The 20,115-nt window shown below is 43.3% G+C and overlaps 1 protein-coding gene across 1 annotated transcript; it reads right to left on the reverse strand.

Moving 5' to 3' along the window:
• Nucleotides 1-1,876: 1,876 nt before the first annotated feature.
• Nucleotides 1,877-11,718, reverse strand: LOC106596783 (uncharacterized). Its single transcript, XM_082967808.1, has 4 exons — nt 10,866-11,718; nt 10,119-10,363; nt 9,608-9,767; nt 1,877-3,068 (listed from the first exon to the last, which is right to left on the reverse strand). The coding sequence occupies exons 1-4, from the start codon at nt 11,269-11,271 to the stop codon at nt 2,254-2,256; spliced, it is 1,626 nt and encodes a 541-aa protein (XP_082823934.1). The 5' UTR covers nt 11,272-11,718; the 3' UTR covers nt 1,877-2,253.
• Between the last annotated feature and the right edge of the window lie 8,397 nt (nt 11,719-20,115).

Here is a 20,115-nt window from a genome sequence, read left to right on the forward strand (position 1 = left end):
CCCGTTTCCAATCTTTTTGTGCCCTCAAATGTTTGAATGTACTAATAAAGTTAGCAGGTTGTTATCTACCTGGCTAGCTAGATAATGAGGTAACAAACATGACTGAATAACATGTAAAATAAAATGTTTAACAGCCCGCAAGTAGTTTTAGAACAGGCCGCTCTGGCAGATCCGGGCAGACGGGCCGCTCTGGCTGATCCGGGCAGACGGGCCGCTCTGGCTGATCCGGGCAGACGGGCCGCTCTGGCTGATCCGGGCAGACGGGCCGCTCTGGCTGATCCGGGCAGACGGGCCGCTCTGGCATCTCCGGGCAGACGGGCCGCTCTGGCGGCTCCTGACTGGCGGGCCGCTCTGGCGACTCCTGACTGGCGGGCCGCTCTGGCGACTCCTGACTGGCGGGCCGCTCTGGCGACTCCTGACTGGCGGGCAGCTCTGGCGACTCCTGACTGGCGGGCCGCTCTGGCGACTCCTGACTGGCGGGCCGCTCTGGCGACTCCTGACTGGCGGGCAGCTCTGGCGACTCCTGACTGGCGGGCCGCTCTGGCGACTCCTGACTGGCGGGCCGCTCTGGCGACTCCTGACTGGCGGGCCGCTCTGGCGACTCCTGACTGGCGGGCCGCTCTGGCGACTCCTGACTGGCGGGCAGCTCTGGCGACTCCTGACTGGCGGGCCGCTCTGGCGACCCCTGACTGGCGGGCCGCTCTGGCGACTCCTGACTGGCGGGCCGCTCTGGCGACTCCTGACTGGCGGGCCGCTCTGGCGACCCCTGACTGGCGGGCCGCTCTGGCGACTCCTGACTGGCGGGCCGCTCTGGCGACTCCTGACTGGCGGGCCGCTCTGGCGACTCCTGACTGGCGGGCAGCTCTGGCGACTCCTGACTGGCAGGTGGCTCTGGCGACTCCTGACTGGCGGGCAGCTCTGGCGGCCCCAGACTGGCGAGGCTGGGCTGACGCACTAGATGCCTGATGCGTGGGGCTGGTACAGGACGTGCCAGCCTGGAGACACGCACCTCAAGGCTAGTGCGTGTAGCGGGGAATACTGGACCGTAGAGGCGCACTGGCGGTCTCGAGCGCAGGGTTGGCATCACCCCTTCAGGCTCGATGCTCACTCTCCCCTGGCACATGCGGGGCGCTGGTACTGCGCATATCGGCCTGAAAATACCAGGCCTTACCACAGCACCTACCCCAAAGCACGGGACCTGTCCAGTCTGTTTATGTCCAAAAAGGGTACGGGGAGCTGGCCTGGGTCTCCAATCTCCCCCCGCCAAACAGCCCTTGTGCCCCCCCCCCAAAAAAATCTTGGGGCTCCCTCTCCCTTACCCGCCGTATTCCCCAGTCCTCGCCAGAATTCCTCCGCTGCTTGGTCCTGGTATGGTGGGTAGTTCTGTCACGTGTGTCGTAGTGGAGAGAAGACCAAGGCGCAGCGGGAATGTGGATACTCATATTTTTTTTATAAAAACACGCAAAGCATCCACAGGGAAAATCAATAAACAATACTCACGATGACAGGAACAGTTTTGCAGGCTAACATAACGCAGTACAAAAACAACTACCCACAAACACAAAGAAAAACACACCCCTGTTTATAGGACTCCCAATCAGAGGCAACTAGAAACACCTGCCTCCAATTGAGAGTCCAGCACCCAACCTATACACAACACAAAACCTCTGCCACGTCCTGACCAAAACTAATACAATTACTCCCTCTGCTGGTCAGGACGTGACAACCCCTCTCAATATTAATATGTACATTATGGATAAATACTGTTAGAATAAGAATTGTACGTTTTTCTCAGTCTGAACATTTGTTTATTTTTTTCACATATATATTTCTTATGTTTGCATTGTATATGTAACATTTAAATAGCACTTGACTAACACACAGAAAAAATACACAAAGCCAGAGTTCTAAAAAGTTATAATTTAATTAAAAAGCATTACAACTGACCTACTCTATATTGAAACAGACATACTCACTCCATGTTTAATTCATGTTAAAAAACATTGAGTTCACTTTGTACAATTTGATTTGATGTGGCATAAACAAATATAGTCAGTCAAAAGTATGAGACAAGTGTGTGAGCACTGTATGTGTTAACTCATTAATTAACTGATGTATTTATGTTAAATATCTCTTTCCACACTGAGAGCAGTGGTAAGGCATTTTCCCTGTGTCTCTTACCTCGTGGTCTTTCAGGTTCCCTAACTAGGTAAATATCTTTCCAATATATATATCTCTGCCATGTGGATTCTTTCAAAGCTTCTCTGCGGAGTGTGTCAGCTCATGTTTTTTCAGGTATCTTGACTGTGTGAAACTCTTTCCACACTGGGAACAGGGGTGAGGCTTCTCTTTTATGTGTGTCCACTCATGTGTTTTCAGGCCCCATAACTGGATAAAACTCTTTCCACACAGGGAGCAGTGGAAATGCTTCTCCCCTTTGTGTAATATCTTATGTTTTGTCAGGCCCCCTAACTGAGTAAAACTCTTTCCACACAGGGAGCAGTGGAAGGGCTTTTCTCCTGTGTGAATTCTCTCATGTGTTTTCAGGTGCCCCAACCGGGTAAAACTCTTTCCACAATGTGAGCAGTGGAAGGGCTTTTCTCCTCTATGCATGCTCTCATGTCCTTTCAGGCTCCCTAAATGGGTAAAACGCTTTCCACAAAGTGAACAGTTGAAGGGCTTTTCTCCTGTGTGCATTCTCTCATGTTCTTTCAGGCTCCCTAATTGGGTAAAACTCTTTCCACAATCGGAGCAGCGGAAAGGCCTCTCTCCTCTGTGCCTTCTCTCATCCATTTGAAGGTGCCATAACCGGGTAAAACTTTTTCCACACTGGGAGCAGTGGAAAGGCTTTTCTCCTGTGTGTATCATCTCATGTCTTTTCAGGCTAAATAACCTGGTAAAACTCTTTCCACACTGGGAGCAATGGTAAGTCTCCTCTCCTGCGTGTATTCCTTCATGCCTTTTCAAGGACCCTAACCGGGTAAAACTCTTTCCACACTGGGAGCAGTGGTGTTGTCTTCCTGGTTTGGACGTCTCTGGGTCTGGTTCCTCTGAGTCTGGTCTTTCACCTGCCAAAGAAAAATAGAATGTGTATTTAAAAGAGAGACCTGAATGAAACCTCCACATGATACAACTGTCTTCCTATAAGGTTGAATCCTAATCACATCCCTCAATAACCTGAGGCCAGTTCAATTCATAATTTTAAAAAAGTCTTATAGCAGAGCACTATAATCATAGATTTTGAGGACTACTGTATTTAAATCAATGTCATAAGCTGCATTTGATCCATTGGTAATACTGTTTTGTTGGTGACCCACACTTTGTTGGTAAACACATCTTACATTGTAGCTTTAAAGGGACACTGCGAGATTCTGGCAACGTGTTAGCGCAATGACTGTAAGTCTACAGGTATGCTAGCGGATGCTAGTTAGTATTGGCTAGTGAAACTACCTCTAACTTCCTTCATACTGTACGGCAGAGACATACAAATTATATCCACGAGTTCATCTGACGCTGGGTATGTACAGTGCCTTCAGAGAGTATTCATACCCCTTGACTTATTCCACATTTTGTTGTGTAACAGCCTGAATACAAAATTGATTAAATAAAACCTTCTAATTCATCTACACACGATACCCCATAATGACATCACAATACCCCATAATGCCCCCACAATACCCCATAATAACATCACAATACCCCATAATGACAAAGTGAAAACATGTTTTTAGACATTTTTGCATATTGATTGATAATGATATACAGAAATATCTCATTTACATAATTTTTCCTACCCCTGAGTCATTACATGTTAGAATCACCTTTGGCAGCGATTACAGCTATGAGTCTTTCAGGGTCCGTCTGTCAAGTTGGTTGGTGATCATTGCTAGACAGCCATTTTAAAGTCTTACCACAGATTTTCAATATGATTTAAGTCAAAACTGTAACTAGGCAACTCAGGAAGATACAATGTCGTCTTGGTAAGCAACTCCAGAGTATATTTTCTGAATGCAGGAAACACTTGGCTACTCGGTTTGTTGTTTTTGATTAAAAAAAACATAAGTTCGATTATAAATACTGCACTTGTTTTTGCATGGATTCTGCAAATATTTCTTGTCCCGGAATCCTGCTTAAAGGGGAGGTTGACCCACAAACACTTCTGGGTCCTTTACAACACGTGCCTGGCTGTTTGTCAGTATCACAGACAGTTTTTAGGTACATTGTTTGAGTATGTATATCTCTTAATTACATTTTTGTACTTTAGATGTGTGTATTGTTTAGAATTGTTTGATATATTTTTTATTTAACCTTTATTTATACAGGTTTTTCTCATTGAGATAACATCTCTTTTTCAAGAGAGACCCGGTCCAACAGCAGCAAAGGGAACAAAGTTTCAGACAAAACAACTTACATACACTAACACAACATAAAACAAAACTATAGACACACATACAGTACAACAATTACATATTATGTAAAAAAACACAAATGTCTTGACTATAAAAACAGCGGTCCTAAAGACAGTTACACTCTTCTATGATATTTACATCGATCAAGTGTTTAAACTCCACCAACGAGACTAGATCATCACATTTTAAAATGTTCAGGAGAGAATTCCAGGACCACGGAGCTGAGCAACAAACTATTTCTCCCATGACCTGTCCTAAATCTTGGTACTGTTAAAAGCAAATGAGAATGGGACCGTAATTGATATTTAATAACCAGCCTGATTAAAAAAAGAACAGCGTTAAAATGACATTTTACCACGTATGGCCTTATAAATCAGTGTATACCAGTGTTAAAGCCTATGCAAGGTCAATGAGGACCAGCCAACAGCGCTGTAGAGATCACAATGATGTGTTAGACGTTTTTGATTTGTAATGAACCTGAGGGCCACATGATACACTGAATCAAGTGCTCTTAGGGTAGTGGTTGAGGTCTGCATATATATAACATCACTAAAATCTAAAACCACCAGTAATGTCCATCGTACCAGCTCCTTCCTGGCCTCCAGAGAAAAACAAGCCTTATGCCGGTAATAAAAACCTATTCTCAGCTTGAGCTTCCTTATCAAGTTCTCCACATGAACAGAGCATTTTGGGGCGCAGGTAGCCTAGTGGTTAGAGCGTTGGGCCAGTAACCGAAAGGTTGCTAGATCGAATCCCCAAGGTAAAAATCTGTCGTTCTGCCCCTGAACAAGGCAGTTAACCCACACACCCAAATATTTGTACACTGACTTGTCCTGACTTGCCCTTCCGCTAATCATAGCAATGACATGATTAGTAACATGCCTGGCATTTGAAAATACCATGCATTTTGTTTTACCCGAATTCAGTTCCTGACCCGAATTCAGTTCCTGACTGTCTAGAACACATGCTTCATAAACAACAGGTGTAGATTAACATTGAAATGCTTCCTTTCAGGCCCTTCCCAACAATGAGAAGAGAAAGAAAATAGAGAAGTAAAACACGTAATAATAAATACACAATAAGTAACAATAACATGGCTGTATACACAGAGTACCAGTACTGAGTTGATGTGTAGGGGTACTAGGTAATAACATGGCTGTATACACAGAGTACCAGTACTGAGTTGATGTGTAGGGGTACTAGGTAATAACATGGCTGTACACACAGGGGTAACAGTACTGAGTTGATGTGTAGGGGTACTAGGTAATAATATGGCTGTATACACAGAGTACCAGTACTGAGTTGATGTGTAGGGGTACTAGGTAATAACATGGCTGTAAACACAGGGGTAACAGTACTGAGTTGATGTGTAGGGGTACTAGGTAATAACATGGCTGTATACACAGAGTACCAGTACTGAGTTGATGTGTAGGGGTACTAGGTAATAACATGGCTGTATACACAGAGTACCAGTACTGAGTTGATGTGTAGGGGTACTAGGTAATGGAGGTAGATATGTACATATAACTAGGAATAAAGTGACAGATAATAAACAATAACAGCAGTGTGTGTGATGTGAGTCAAAGTTAATGCAGATAGTCCAGGTAGCCATCTGGTTAATTATTTAGCAGTCTTATGGCTTGGGGGTAGAAGCTGTTCAGGGTCCTTTTGGTTCCAGACTTCACACATCGGTACCTCTTGCCGTACGTGATACAATCATTTCCATGGTAATGTAGAATGTTCATTCAAATGATGCTAACAGATGTGGCTCTTGAAATGGAATGTATTTTTTGTAATGTCAGTTGAGTTGATTCAACAAATCACAGCACAGACTGATGGGAACACTTCCTGCTTTTACTTCCTGCTTTGCTCCAATGGGTACAGTCGCAATGACCGACAGTCCTCCCATTATGACATCATCGCCTTAAATGGGAACACCTGTTCTGTTCAATGAGGGGATTCGATTCATCTGGCGCCCAGTGAGGCTTGTTTTACAACCTGGTGAAGTTCTGGAACTGGGGTGCCTCCCAGGTCTGAGCCAGCACATGGAGCAATGAGGAGGATTCTGTGGGAAGATCTCAATTGCATACTCCTCACGTCGCCTCTGCTCATCTCCTTCTCAAAACACACATTGGATGAGAGATGGAGGTCCTCTGGATTTCTCATCCAATGCGTTTTGAGGAGGAGAGAGGACACAAAGACTATGCAATTGGGATCTTCCCTGCGTTTTACATAAACCCCACAGTTCTCAAACATTGTACCTAGAGATCTGCCGTCCTGTAGGTTCTCAATCCAACCCTAATCAAGCCCAGCTGTTGGAGTCAAAATCTACCAGATGGTTGCTCTCTAGGTACATGTTTGTAAATCCCTGGTCTAACTAATGCTGTGTGACACTGTGAATTGCTTAGTAACTGTGTAATTGTTGTTTTATGTTTTATAATAACATTCAATTGTTCATATTTTTTTTAACTACAATGTTATTTCTTGAAAATGTTATTTGTATAAGACGGTATGAGCCTCAGCTTCCTGGAATCCAATGTAGCTGCTGTTGTGGTCAGGCTAGTTAGATATAACTGCTGCCACCAAAAGCTGGGATGACCCATCGTTGGCCTTGACCTAGATGTTCTCCCCTCAGCATCCACTCCAGGGTGAGGACCGGTCGTTGGCCTTGACCTAGATGTTCTCCCCTCAGCATCCACTCCAGGGTGAGGACCGGTCGTTGGCCTTGACCTAGATGTTCTCCCCTCAGCATCCACTCCAGGGTGAGGACCGGTCGTTGGCCTTGACCTAGATGTTCTCCCCTCAGCATCCACTCCAGGGTGAGGACCGGTCGTTGGCCTTGACCTAGATGTTCTCCCCTCAGCATCCACTCCAGGGTGAGGACCGGTCGTTGGCCTTGACCTAGATGTTCTCCCCTCAGCATCCACTCCAGGGTGAGGACCCGTCGTTGGCCTTGACCTAAATGTTCTCCCCTCAGCATCCACTCCAGGGTGAGGACCCGTCGTTGGCCTTGACCTAGATGTTCTGCTGCATCGTCAGTCTGATATTCTACCTCCTCCATTATCGTAATAAACTGGTCCCATTGTCGACAGCCGAGACATTCACTGTCTGTTGGTAGAGGTAGACATCTCGTGCAACTGCACCACCAGTCACCGTGCGTTCTGTGTGGTGTAAAGGTGGTCTAGAGTTTTTTCCCTCTGGTTGCACATTTAACATGCTGGTAGAAATTAGGTGAAACGGATTTAAGTTTCCCTACATTAAAGTCCCCGGCCACTAGGAGCGCCGCCTCTGAATTAGCTTTTTCCTGTTTTCTTATGACCCTATACAGTTTGTTGAGTGCAGTCTTAGTTCCAGCATCGGTCTGTGGTGGTAAATAGACATTGTTTTTTTTTACTTTTAGCTAGATTTGTCCGAGTCGCATCGGGACAGCTTTAGCATTTTAGCTAACCCTAACCTAATTCTACTAACCTGCCACGTTAATTATCCTAACCTGCCACGTTAATTATCCTAACCTTAACCTAATTCTACTAACCTGCTATGTTAATTATCCTAATTCCCATTTTAAAGTTCCCTGATTTTAAATAAGTATTTCTGGTTATAATTATAATTTTTAATTGATTCTTATCCACATGTGGTATAGACATTGTTACCTTCCCACAAGACAAACTAAAAATGCCTCTCCCAAACAAGGGAACTAACAAAGAAACTCACTGGGACAACCAAAACCAAAGAGGTGGGGTTGTAGAAGGGGTTCTGAAAGACATCCATGAAAGTTGACATGCAACTAGAAAATGTGCCCTAAACAATTCCCACCATGGATGCCCACTGAGGAGAGCCAAACGAAAAGACAAGCCCCCACCAACTTAAGATAGGGAGTAAACAGAAAGCAGAGCTATACGAAACAGGGAAGACGGATAAAAGGTTTCAGAACTTAAACAGGGAGAGCCAACAAAAGTCATTACTCTCTCAACATCTCTCATGCCAACTGATGAACAGACCAGCAGGTCTTAAGTATCACCTAGACCAGCACGGGTGAAACGCCTTCTGACTAGCAAGATGACAAGCCAGCACGGGTGAAACGCCTTCCGACTAGCAAGATGACAAGCCAGCACGGGTGAAACGCCTTCCGACTAGCGAGATGACAAGCCAGCACGGGTGAAACGCCATCCGACTAGCGAGATGACAAGCCAGCACGGGTGAAACGCCTTCCGACTAGCGAGATGACAAGCCAGCATGGGTGAAACGCCTTCCGACTAGCGAGATGACAAGCCAGCACGGGTGAAACGCCATCCGACTAGCGAGATGACAAGCCAGCACGGGTGAAACGCCTTCCGACTAGCGAGATGACAAGCCAGCACGGGTGAAACGCCATCCGACTAGCGAGATGACAAGCCAGCACGGGTGAAACGCCTTCCGACTAGCGAGATGACAAGCCAGCACGGGTGAAATGCCTTCCGACTAGCGAGATGACAAGCCAGCACGGGTGAAACGCCATCCGACTAGCGAGATGACAAGCCAGCACGGGTGAAACGCCTTCCGACTAGCGAGATGACAAGCCAGCACGGGTGAAATGCCTTCCGACTAGCGAGATGACAAGCCAGCACGGGTGAAACGCCATCCGACTAGCGAGATGACAAGCCAGCACGGGTGAAACGCCATCCGACTAGCGAGATGACAAGCCAGCACGGGTGAAACGCCATCCGACTAGCGAGATGACAAGCCAGCACGGGTGAAACGCCTTCCGACTAGCGAGATGACAAGCCAGCACGGGTGAAACACCTGACTAGAGAGATGACAAGCCAGCATGGGTGAAACACCTGACTAGAGAGATGGCAAGCCAGCACGGGTGAAACACCTGACTAGAGAGATGACAAGCCAGCACGGGTGAAACACCTGACTAGAGAGATGACAAGCCAGCACGGGTGAAACACCTGACTAGAGAGATGACAAGCCAGCATGGGTGAAACACCTGACTAGAGAGATGACAAGCCAGCACGGGTGAAACACCTGACTAGCGAAATGACAAGCCAGCACGAGTGAAACACCTGACTAACACCAATCAGTGCACAATCACTTTTGCAAAAAGCAGCTTTTGAGTAGGTACAGAACTAATGAGCTGCTATAGAACAGTGAATACACTGACCACAGAACTGTAACAGAAGCAGATTGTAGTCTAATCCACACACCACTGTTCTTACTTGAATCTGAATCTCCCTCTTCTTCTCCTCTCACAGTTCCACTCAGACCCGGTGTTTTCCTGCAGTCGACCAGCTGCACAGACACCCTCTTCAGACCCCACAGTAAGGCAGCAGTGGGAGAGGCACGACCTGGGGACCCTGGGAGAGGGAAAGACATGTCCTGGAAACCACAAAAATAAACAATCAATTTAGGGTGGGAAACACTCTCCTACCTTGATTCCTCTCCTTCTCTGGACTATAAATGCATTGAAGGAGAAAGTCCATGAGGAACCTCAGATCAGAAACACTCCTACCTTGATTCCTTGGTTCCTCATTCTCTGGACCTCCTGCTATAAATGCATTAGAGGAGAAAGTCCAATCAGAATCACCTGTATTTGCCAAAAACATTCACATATATCAGTATTTGAATGAACCTCAAATATTCTCCTCCAATGCATTAATAGAAGGAGGTCCAGGAACCAAGGAAGGACTGTTGAGAACCAGAAACACTTTGTGACTGGGATGTACTCACACCACACCCCCTCTGCTCTGGGGTGTGGCACTCTGGAGCCGACTCTGCTTTCAGCCTGTTGCTAGGAAACCAATCCTTGTCTTTCACGTCCCATTCGTTGTCGCAGTGAATAGAATCCTCATCACCACCAAACTGTCTGGGATTCACGGGTACCACAGTAGATACATCCTGTACCTTTCTGATGTCCTCCTCCACTGTAGAGCCCTGGGAGGGCCAGAAAACTGCATATTGCCTCGTTTTTGGATCTGTAAAAGGGAAGAGTTTGACTACCGGTAAAAACAAAGGGTGTAGCTTGCGCTCTACCATCATGATTTCAGACATATCACTCATCCTAGGATCTTCCCTCTGAGAGCAATAGACAAGCGAACTCTAAATACAAACTAAAGGAAAATAAGTAAATAAGCTTTTAAAAAAAGTAAAAAAAAATTATGAGGTCAATAGAATAAGCCCAATAATGACAACAACAACAACAAACTAAAACAAAAAAAAACACGTCTTAATACGCTGTGATCAAAATAAATACAAAATAATCATGTTTTTGAAAGCTTATTTAAGACTGCACCCCAGACATGTATGTGGGGTGTATTGAATGTTATAATGGCAGGATGAAATTGGAGTTGATGCTTGAAGTCAATGTTTTCTACTGGTTATGCTCTTTTCAGTCTACCGACACATGTATATATTTTTTTTTACAATTTAAAACCAGCAACCATAGTTTTCCCCCTGTTTTTTTAAGACAATACTCACCAGTGTTGATCGGATCTTCTGTCTCCTCCTCTTCTTTCACCCCAAAAGGTTCTTCTTTCAATGTTATGGACTCCTCCTTCCCTCCAAAAGGCTCTTCTTTCAATGTGATAGAGGAAGCCATCTCCTTTTTCATTCTGAAAGCTTCTACCTCTTCCACTGTGACAGCCTGTATTCCCTCTTCCTCTTTCACAACAAACGGTATTTCCCCTCCTTTCACTGTAACATCCTCTTCTTTCAACGTGATAGCCTCCTCTTCCTCCTTTTTAATTCGAAATGCTTCTTCCATTCCTTTCACTGTAATATCCTCCGCTACTTCTTCTTTCACAACAATGTTCATCCCCAGAGCTGCTTTCTCCGTCCAGCAGACCTCTTCATTAGCAGGAGGAGAGTAGCTTTGTGAGCTCATTGTCAGGGATGTTAGCTAGCTAGCTATCATTAGCGACTACCCTAGTGCTAGGCTCGGTAACACATTTGCAAATTTAACACGCAAATTACGTTTAAATGAAATAGTAGATACTTTAACAGAACTGTGTTTAAATCACTGGGATGGATTTGTGTAGCTACACAAACATGGTGTACAGAGCTTCAATGTTTCTACTTCTTGTCGGTTAGCAAGCTACCGAGGTGGTTGAGCGGTGTTGTTGAAGAAGCGTCCAAAGCAGTCGGTCGTCACTAGTTACCACAACCACAAAGTCGTAACCCCAAACATTTCTACAATTTATCTTCTTCAAATTTGATTTCAACCTTAACCCTAACCAGATTGCTAACCTTATGCCGGAACCTAAATGAACACCAAAAATTAAATGTTTGATTTCATGAATTTTTCGATATAGCCAATTTTGACTTTGTGGATGTGGTAACTAGTGGAAACCCGTGTGTCCACTACATCGTACGTCACGCGAGAAGCATCACCTGAAAAACTCACTTCGCCATCTGCTGACTGGAGTGGGTAACGCAGTTTATAAAAAGATTCACTACATCGTTTTTTTCTGGCAAACATTATCATTACAAATAACTCCAAATAAGGAAATGTGTCTTCCTCTTTTTGAACCTGTTGGACTGTATATGTTGAGGGTTTCCTTCATGTGTTCATCTCCCAGTAATCGAAAGGTTGCAAGTTCAAATCCCCGAGCTGACAAGGTAAAAATCTGTCGTTCTGCCCCTGAACAAGGCAGTTAACCCACTGTTCCGGTAGGCCGCCATTGAATATAAGAATTTGTTCTTAACTGACGCCTAGCTTAAGAAAAGGACACAGATGACAGACAGGTAGGATCCAGGTGAGGTGGTTTAATGCTGATTCACACAGAGCAGGAACAGCACAGTGATGGGCTAAGGTGGTTTAATGCTGATTCACACAGAGCAGGAACAGCACAGTGATGGGCTAAGGTGGTTTAATGCTGATTCACACAGAGCAGGAACAGCACAGTGATGGGCTAAGGTGGTTTAATGCTGATTCACACAGAGCAGGAACAGCACAGTGATGGGCTAAGGTGGTTTAATGCTGATTCACACAGAGCAGGAACAGCACAGTGATGGGCTAAGGTGGTTTAATGCTGATTCACATGGAAGAGCACAGTGATGGGCTAAGGTGGTTTAATGCTGATTCACACAGAGCAGGAACAGCACAGTGATGGGCTAAGGTGGTTTAATGCTGATTCACACAGAGCAGGAACAGCACAGTGTATGGGCTAAGGTGAGTTTAATGCTGATTCACATGGAAGCAGGAACAGCACAGTGATGGGCTAAGGTGGTTTAATGCTGATTCACATGGAATAGCACAGTGATGGGCTAAGGTGGTTTAATGCTGATTCACATGGAATAGCACAGTGATGGGCTAAGGTGGTTTAATGCTGATTCACATGGAGCAGGACCAGCACAGTGATAGGCTAAGGTGGTTTAATGCTGATTCACACAGAGCAGGAACAGCACAGTGATGGGCTAAGGTGGTTTAATGCTGATTCACACAGAGCAGGAACAGCACAGTGTATGGGCTAAGGCACTAATGGCTTGACAATTGTTTTAACCAAGAGTATGTATGGTTCTGAAAGTAAAATGGGACTTCACTAGTTTGGACAATACAGCCTGACAACGTGGCTGTGACTACACTAGTTTGGAAGATACAGCCTGACAACATGGCTGTGACTTCACTAGTTTGGAAGATACAGCCTGACAACATGGCTGTGACTACACTAGTTTGGACAATACAGCCTGACAACATGGCTGTGACGTTACTAATGAAAGATTAACGAGATGCTGCCACACAGCAGTAGAAGCAGCAGTCATCTTCACCCAACTGAATAAACATCAAGGGTTTTTCTTTATTTTTTATATTGTAGAATAATAGTGAAGACATCAAAACTATGAAATAACACATATGGAATCATGAAGTAACCAAAAAAGTATCATCACAGCGCTTGATGGTTTTTGCGACTACACTTGAAGAAACTTTCAAAGTTCTTGACATTTCCCGGATTGACTGACCTTTATGTCTTAAAGTAATGATGGACTGTTGTTTCTCTTTGCTAATTTGAGCTGTTCTTGCCATAATACGGACTTGGTCTTTTACCAAATAGGGCCATCTTCTGTATACCACCCCTACCTTGCCACAACACAACTGATTGGCTCAAACGCTATAAGAAGGAAAGAAATTCCACAAATTAACTTTTAATTGAAATGCATTCCAGGTGACTAGCTCATGAAGCTGGTTGAGAGAATGCCAAAAGCGTGCAAAGCTGTCAATCAAGGCAAAGGATGGCTACTTTGAAGAATCTGAGATATATTTTGATTTGTTAAACACTTCTTTGGTTAATACATGATTCCATGTGTGTTATTTCATAGTTTTGAAGTCTTCACTATTATTCTACAATGTAGAAAATAGTAAAAATAAAGAAAAACCCTGGAATGACTGGTACTGTACATATTAAAATATTTGGGGGATTGGAAATGATGCAGACAATTACATTGATTGAAGCTTCAATCTATCTGCAATATTAAAGCTGATCTACCACCCCCCAAAAAATTTATACAAAAATAAACATAAATCATCAGTGGGTCACCAACTTATCTTGGGTCGGCGGGACGAAATCGTCCCACCTACGTAACAGCCAGTGGAATCCTGTGGCGCGTTATTCAAATACCTTAGAAATGCTATTATTTCAATTTCTCAAACATATGACTATTTTACACCATTTTAAAGACAAGACTCTCGTTAATCTAACCACACTGTCCGATTTCAAAAAGGCTTTACAACGAAAGCAAAACATTAGATTATGTCAGCAGAGTACCCAGCCAGAAATAATCAGACACCCATTTTTCAAGCTAGCATATAATGTCACAAAAACCCAGAAGACAGCTAAATGCAGCACTAACCTTTGATGATCTTCATCAGATGACACACCTAGGACATTATGTTATACAATACATGCATGTTTTGTTCAATCAAGTTCATATTTATATCAAAAACCAGCTTTTTACATTAGCATGTGACGTTCAGAACTAGCATACCCCCCGCAAACTTCCGGTGAATTTACAAAAAATGTACTAAATTACTCACGATAAACGTTCACAAAAAGCATAACAATTTTTTAAAGAATTATAGATACAGAAATCCTCTATGCACTCGATATGTCCGATTTTAAAATAGCTTTTCGGTGAAAGCACATTTTGCAATATTCTCAGTAGATAGCCCGGCATCACAGGGCTAGCTATTTAGACACCCAGCAAGTTTAGCACTCACCAAAGTCAGATTTACTATAAGAAAAATGTTATTACCTTTGGTGTTCTTCGTCAGAATGCACTTCCAGGACTTCTACTTCAATAACAAATGTTGGTTTGGTCCCAAATAATCCATTGTTATATCCAAATAGCGGCGTTTTGTTCGTGTGTTCAAGACACTATCCGAATGGTAAAGAAGGGTGACGAGCACGGCGCATTTCGTGACAAAAAAATTCGAAATATTCCATTACCGTACTTCGAAGCATGTCAACCGCTGTTTAAAATCAATTTTTATGCCATTTTTCTTGTAAAAAAGCGATAATATTCCGACCGGGAATCTGCGTTTAGGTAAAAAGACGAAAGAAAATAAAGCACGGGGTCGACTCGTGCACGCGCCTAATCCCATTGTCCTCTGATCGGCCACTTGCCAAACGCGCAAATGTGTTTCAGCCTGGGGCTGCCTCGATATCATTCAGCTTTTTCCCGGGCTCTGAGAGCCTATGGGAGCCGTAGGAAGTGTCACGTTACAGCAAAGATCCTCAGTCTTCAATAAACAGAGACAAGAAGAACAAGATCTTGTCAGAGAGGGCACTTCCTGTAAGGAATCTTCTCAGGTTTTTGCCTGCCATATGAGTTCTGTTATACTCACAGACACCATTCAAACAGTTTTAGAAACTTTAGGGTGTTTTCTATCCAAAGCCAATAATTATATGCATATTCTAGTTACTGGGCAGGAGTAGTAACCAGATTAAATCTGGTAAATTTATTATCCGGCCGTGTCAATACTGCCCCCTACCCCCAACAGGTTTTAAATGTAAGCAATGGAGCCAATGCATCACACGTAAATATCACTTGATTATCAGAGGGGTGTATTATGACATCATATAGAACTACTCAGACATTCCAAATATCACTTGATTATCAGAGGGCTGTATTATGACATCAGATAGAACTACTCAGACATTCCAAATATCACTTGATTATCAGAGGAGTGTATTATGACATCATATATAACTACTCAGACATTCCAAATATCACTTGATTTTCAGAGGGGTTATTATGACATCAGATAGAACTACTCAGACATTCCAAATCAGGCTTCATCCATATCATGAAGGTGGATATTGATCAAACACCTGCTGCTAATTCAAACCAGGCCACTGGGCACAGACGTCAGTCGAACATCTCGTTTTTATTTACATTTGTTTGAGTTGTCAACTAAAGTGAATTCAACATGAAAACAACAAAAACCGTCACCCGCTCATTGGATTTTGTTTGCAAAGTAGATGAAAAAAAGATCTTATGTTGATGGCTTTTTGGAAATTCAGTTCTCCACATTGAGCTAACGTCATCACATGGATTTTTTTGTTCTTGTTGAAATGTGGAAACAACGTTTATTTAACCAGTTTTTGCCCAGTGGGAGGCTTGTAAATACCCCAGGGAAGTCTAATGATGAACTCTTCATTGAGACAATGATGTTTGCTGCTTGCCTATGGCATAAACAAAAAACATTCTCAATCAAAAATGTAAGAGGGGCACACAATGCATGTTTTGTCAGATTCTCACGACTTTTAATTGACTGTGATGAGGAATATCTTCCCCCCAGTAGCCTCTGAGCATTAGTAAGGCTTCTCCCCTGTAAGTATTTGCTCATGAGCTTTCAGGTTTCCTATCAAGGCAAAACTCTTTCCACACTGGGAGCAGTAATGAAGTTCATGTCCTATGTGCGTCCTCTCATGTGTTTTCATGTTCTCTAACTGGGTAAAACTCTATCCACACTAGGAGCAGTGGTAAGGCTTCTATCCTGTGTGTCTCCTCTCATGTCTGTTCAGGCCCCCTAACCGGTTAAAACTATTTCCACACTGAGAGCAGTGATGAGGTTTCACCCCTGTGTGTGTCCTCTCATGACTTTTCAGGTTAGATAACCCGGTAAAACTCTTTCCACACTGCAAGCAGTGGTAAGGCTTTTCTCCTGTATGTATTCTCTCATGTTCTTTTTGGGATCCTAACCGGGTAAAACTCTTTCCACACTGAGAGCAGTGGTAAGGCTCCACTCCTGTGTGTGTCCTCTCATGTCTTTTCAGGCTCCCCAACCGGTTAAAACTCTTTCCACACTGGGAGCAGTGGTATGGCTTCTCTCCTGTGTGTGTCATCTCATGTATATTCAGGCTACTTAAATGGTTAAAACTCATTCCACACTGGGAGCAGTGGAGTCTTCTTGGTGGTTTGGATGTTTCTGGCTTTGGTTTCTCCGAATCTGGCCTTTTGTCCTGCCAAAGAAAATAGTATTTATTTAAAGAGAGACCTCAACAAAACCTCCACATGGTACAACTTTCTTGCTATGAGGTTGAATCCTAATCAGTTCCCTCAATAACCTGAGGCTAGTTTGAAACATTTCATCAATAAAAAAAAAAAGATTTTAAAAACAAGTGATGTTGTAGAGCTCCAACTCTAATCTTGCTGTTTTTAGGCTGAGCAGAGCTCTATAATAATAGATAATGAGGACTACAGTATTTCAATCAATGACATTGGCTCCATTTGATACATTGTTAATAATGTTTTGGTGGCCCACTGATGGGAAACATCTTACAGTGTGGCTTTAAAACCTCAAGACTACAGTGCCCAAATTCAGGCACTAGATTTCATGGTAATTAGTGATATGTTTACTTGACTTATTTTATTAATTTCGCATTAATTCATTTTACATTAATACTTATGTAAATGTATCAGTACTTTTATTTTGTATACATTTGCAACAATGTCTAAATACCTGTTTTTGCGGTCATTATGGGGTATTGTGTGTAGATTGCTGAGGGGGAAAAAATTATTAAATCCATTTTAGAATAAGGCTGTAACGTAACAAAATGTGGAAAAAGTGAAGGGGTTTGAATACTTTCCGAAGCCACTGTATAGGTGCTCTACAGAAGGGTTGGGCAATATGGCTAAAATATCATATCACTGTATTTTTTTGAATTTTTGACGTATGACGGTATTTTATGTTTTTGAATAATACAAATTCTAAATGGTCTTTATGAGTAGTGTGTGACCCTGGGGTGACAACACACACATTCTAAATGTTCTTTATGAGTAGTGTGTGACCCTGGGGTGACAACACATACATTCTATATGTTCTTTATGAGTAGTGTGTGACCCTGGGGTGACAACACATACATTCTATATGTTCTTTATGAGTAGTGTGTGACCCTGGGGTGACAACACATACATTCTATATGTTATTTATGAGTAGTGTGTGACCCTGGGGTAGCAACACATTTATTCTAAGTGATTTCAAATGGGTCTTTATCCATTCTGATAGTTTTATACTGTTCAATTAGAACATCAATTTCTGCATTTCCTACACTCATTTGAGATCATGCCATGTAGGGCTGCACATTGCTGGCAAACAATCTAGGACTTATTTTTAACTAAATGTTGCAATTGCGATTTAACTTGCTATTTAGATCAAAACACTTGGGTGACCTGTTGGAATTATGGAAATAGAATGATTATATTTAGAATACAATAGTGGGCAATACAGTGATGGTAAAATAATGATTATTCTAATTCTGCACTTTGAATACAATTCTGTTTGACATGACAACGAATGAAAATGCCAGGGAGGAGCTTTTGTGACAGGGTAGGAACCTAAGTGTTGGTCAGTGTTTTCTAGGGGACCCTATAATCTACATTAAATGTTTTCTCTTAGCTACTTCATGTAGCTAACATATTAATCGTTGGCTATTCTTCTTTGATTTAGAAGCTACTGTTGCACAAACATGATGATTTAGGTCTACACCATCACTGGTATCAAGCTGTATAGCTAGCTACGTTTACTCTGACTCAGTACATTCATTGGCTAGCTGGCTAACTAGCGAATAGCGGCTAACACGATTTACTGACGACTTGCCAAGACAAGACAAACTAGCTGTTTGCAGATGTAACACAAACTAATAGTGTAATTATAGAACGCTAGTGGATTTGTATTAAGAAGCAAAGTGGAAACAGCATCGTTGTCATCAATATTGTTGCATGTGCTGCATTGACCAGGCAGACTGAACTCAAGCGTCTCGTGGTCGAGGAACAACAAATGTGTGCCTTGAGTGACGGGGCGGGGCTAGGTCTGTGTGGAAAGTGGCATGGAGAGAGAGATTTTTGTAGATGACTCAAGTAACGGAAGTAAATTATAGAAATGGACGCTTCTATTCAGCCACAAGAGCTTTAGTGAGGTCGGCCACTGATGTTGGGCGATTAGGCCTGCCTTTGCAGTAGTGGTTGAGAGCAGGGCTCTGTGCAGGCCAGTCAAGTTCTTCCACACCGATTTTGACAAACCATTTCTGTATGGACCTCGCTTTGTGCATAGGGACATTGTCATGCTGAAACCAGAAAGGGCTGTTGCCACAAAACTGAAATCACAAAATTATCTAGAATGTCATTGTATGCTGTAGCGTTAAGATTTCCCTTCCCTGGAACTAAGGGGCCCAGCCCGAACCATGAAAAACAGCCCCAGACCATTATTCCTCCTCCACCTAACTTTAAAGTTGGTACTATGCATTGGGGCAGGTAGCATTCTCCTGTCATCCGCCAAACCAAGATTTTCCCATCGTACTCCCAGATGGTGAAGCGTGATTCATCACTCCAGAGAATGCGTCTCCACCGCTCTGGAGTCCAAAGGAGGCAAGCTTTCCACCAATCCAGCCGACGCTTAGCATTGCGCATGGTGAACTTAGGCTTGGCTGCGGCTGCTCGACCATTGAAACCCATTTCACAAAGCTCCCAGACAAACAGTTCTTGTGCTGACGTTGCTTCTAGAGGCAGTTTGGAACTCAGTAGTGAGTGTTGCAGCCGAGGACAGAGGATTTTTACGAGTTATGCGCTTCAGCACTGTTGTTGCTCCTAGACGTTTCCCCTTCACAATAACAGCACTTACAGTCAACATTTTACAAACTGACTTGTTGGAAAGGTGGCATCCTATGACGTTGAAAGTCACTGAACTCTTCAGTAAGGCCATTCTACTGCCATTGTTTGTCTATGGAGATTGCATAGCTGTGTACTCGATTTTATAAAACTGTCAGCAACGGGTGTGGCTGAAATAGCCGAATCCACTAATTTGAAGGGGCGTCCACATACTTTTGTTGAGAGAGGACTAATGACTTGTAAAGGGCATAGGGCTAGACCCACTCCTTTCAGGTTGATGAAGTGAAAAAATCCATATCCACTCATTTGAAGGGGCGTCCACATACTTTTGTATATCTACAGTATTTGTAGGATGCTTACTTTGAATAACTAATGTGTAATATAAAAATATATACAGTTGAAGTCGGAAGTTTACATACACTTATGTTGGTGTCATTAAACCTTGTTTTTCAACCACTCCACACATTTCTTGTTAACAAACTATAGTTTTGGCAAGTCGGTTAGGACATCTACTTTGTGCATGACACAAGTAATTTTTTAAACAATTGTTTACAGAGAGATTATTTCACTTATAATTCACTGTATCACAATTCCAGTGGGTCAGAAGTTTACATACACTAAG

This window comes from Salmo salar, chromosome 02 (genome assembly GCF_965601325.2).
Source record: "Salmo salar chromosome 02, fSalSal1, whole genome shotgun sequence".
Taxonomy (NCBI): Eukaryota; Metazoa; Chordata; class Actinopteri; order Salmoniformes; family Salmonidae; genus Salmo; species Salmo salar.

What these genes read in the sequence shown, in the direction of transcription:
- LOC106596783 (XM_082967808.1), bottom strand. Translation starts at nt 11,271, where the DNA reads ATGAGCTCACAAAGCTACTCTCCTCCTGCTAATGAAGAGGTCTGCTGG. An exon ending in AGAAGATCCGATCAACACTG is followed by an intron (nt 10,364 to 10,865) that starts GTGAGTATTGTC and finishes TCCCTTTTACAG; the next exon opens with ATCCAAAAACGAGGCAATAT. An exon ending in CAGAGCAGAGGGGGTGTGGT is followed by an intron (nt 9,768 to 10,118) that starts GTGAGTACATCC and finishes TGTGGTTTCCAG; the next exon opens with GACATGTCTTTCCCTCTCCC.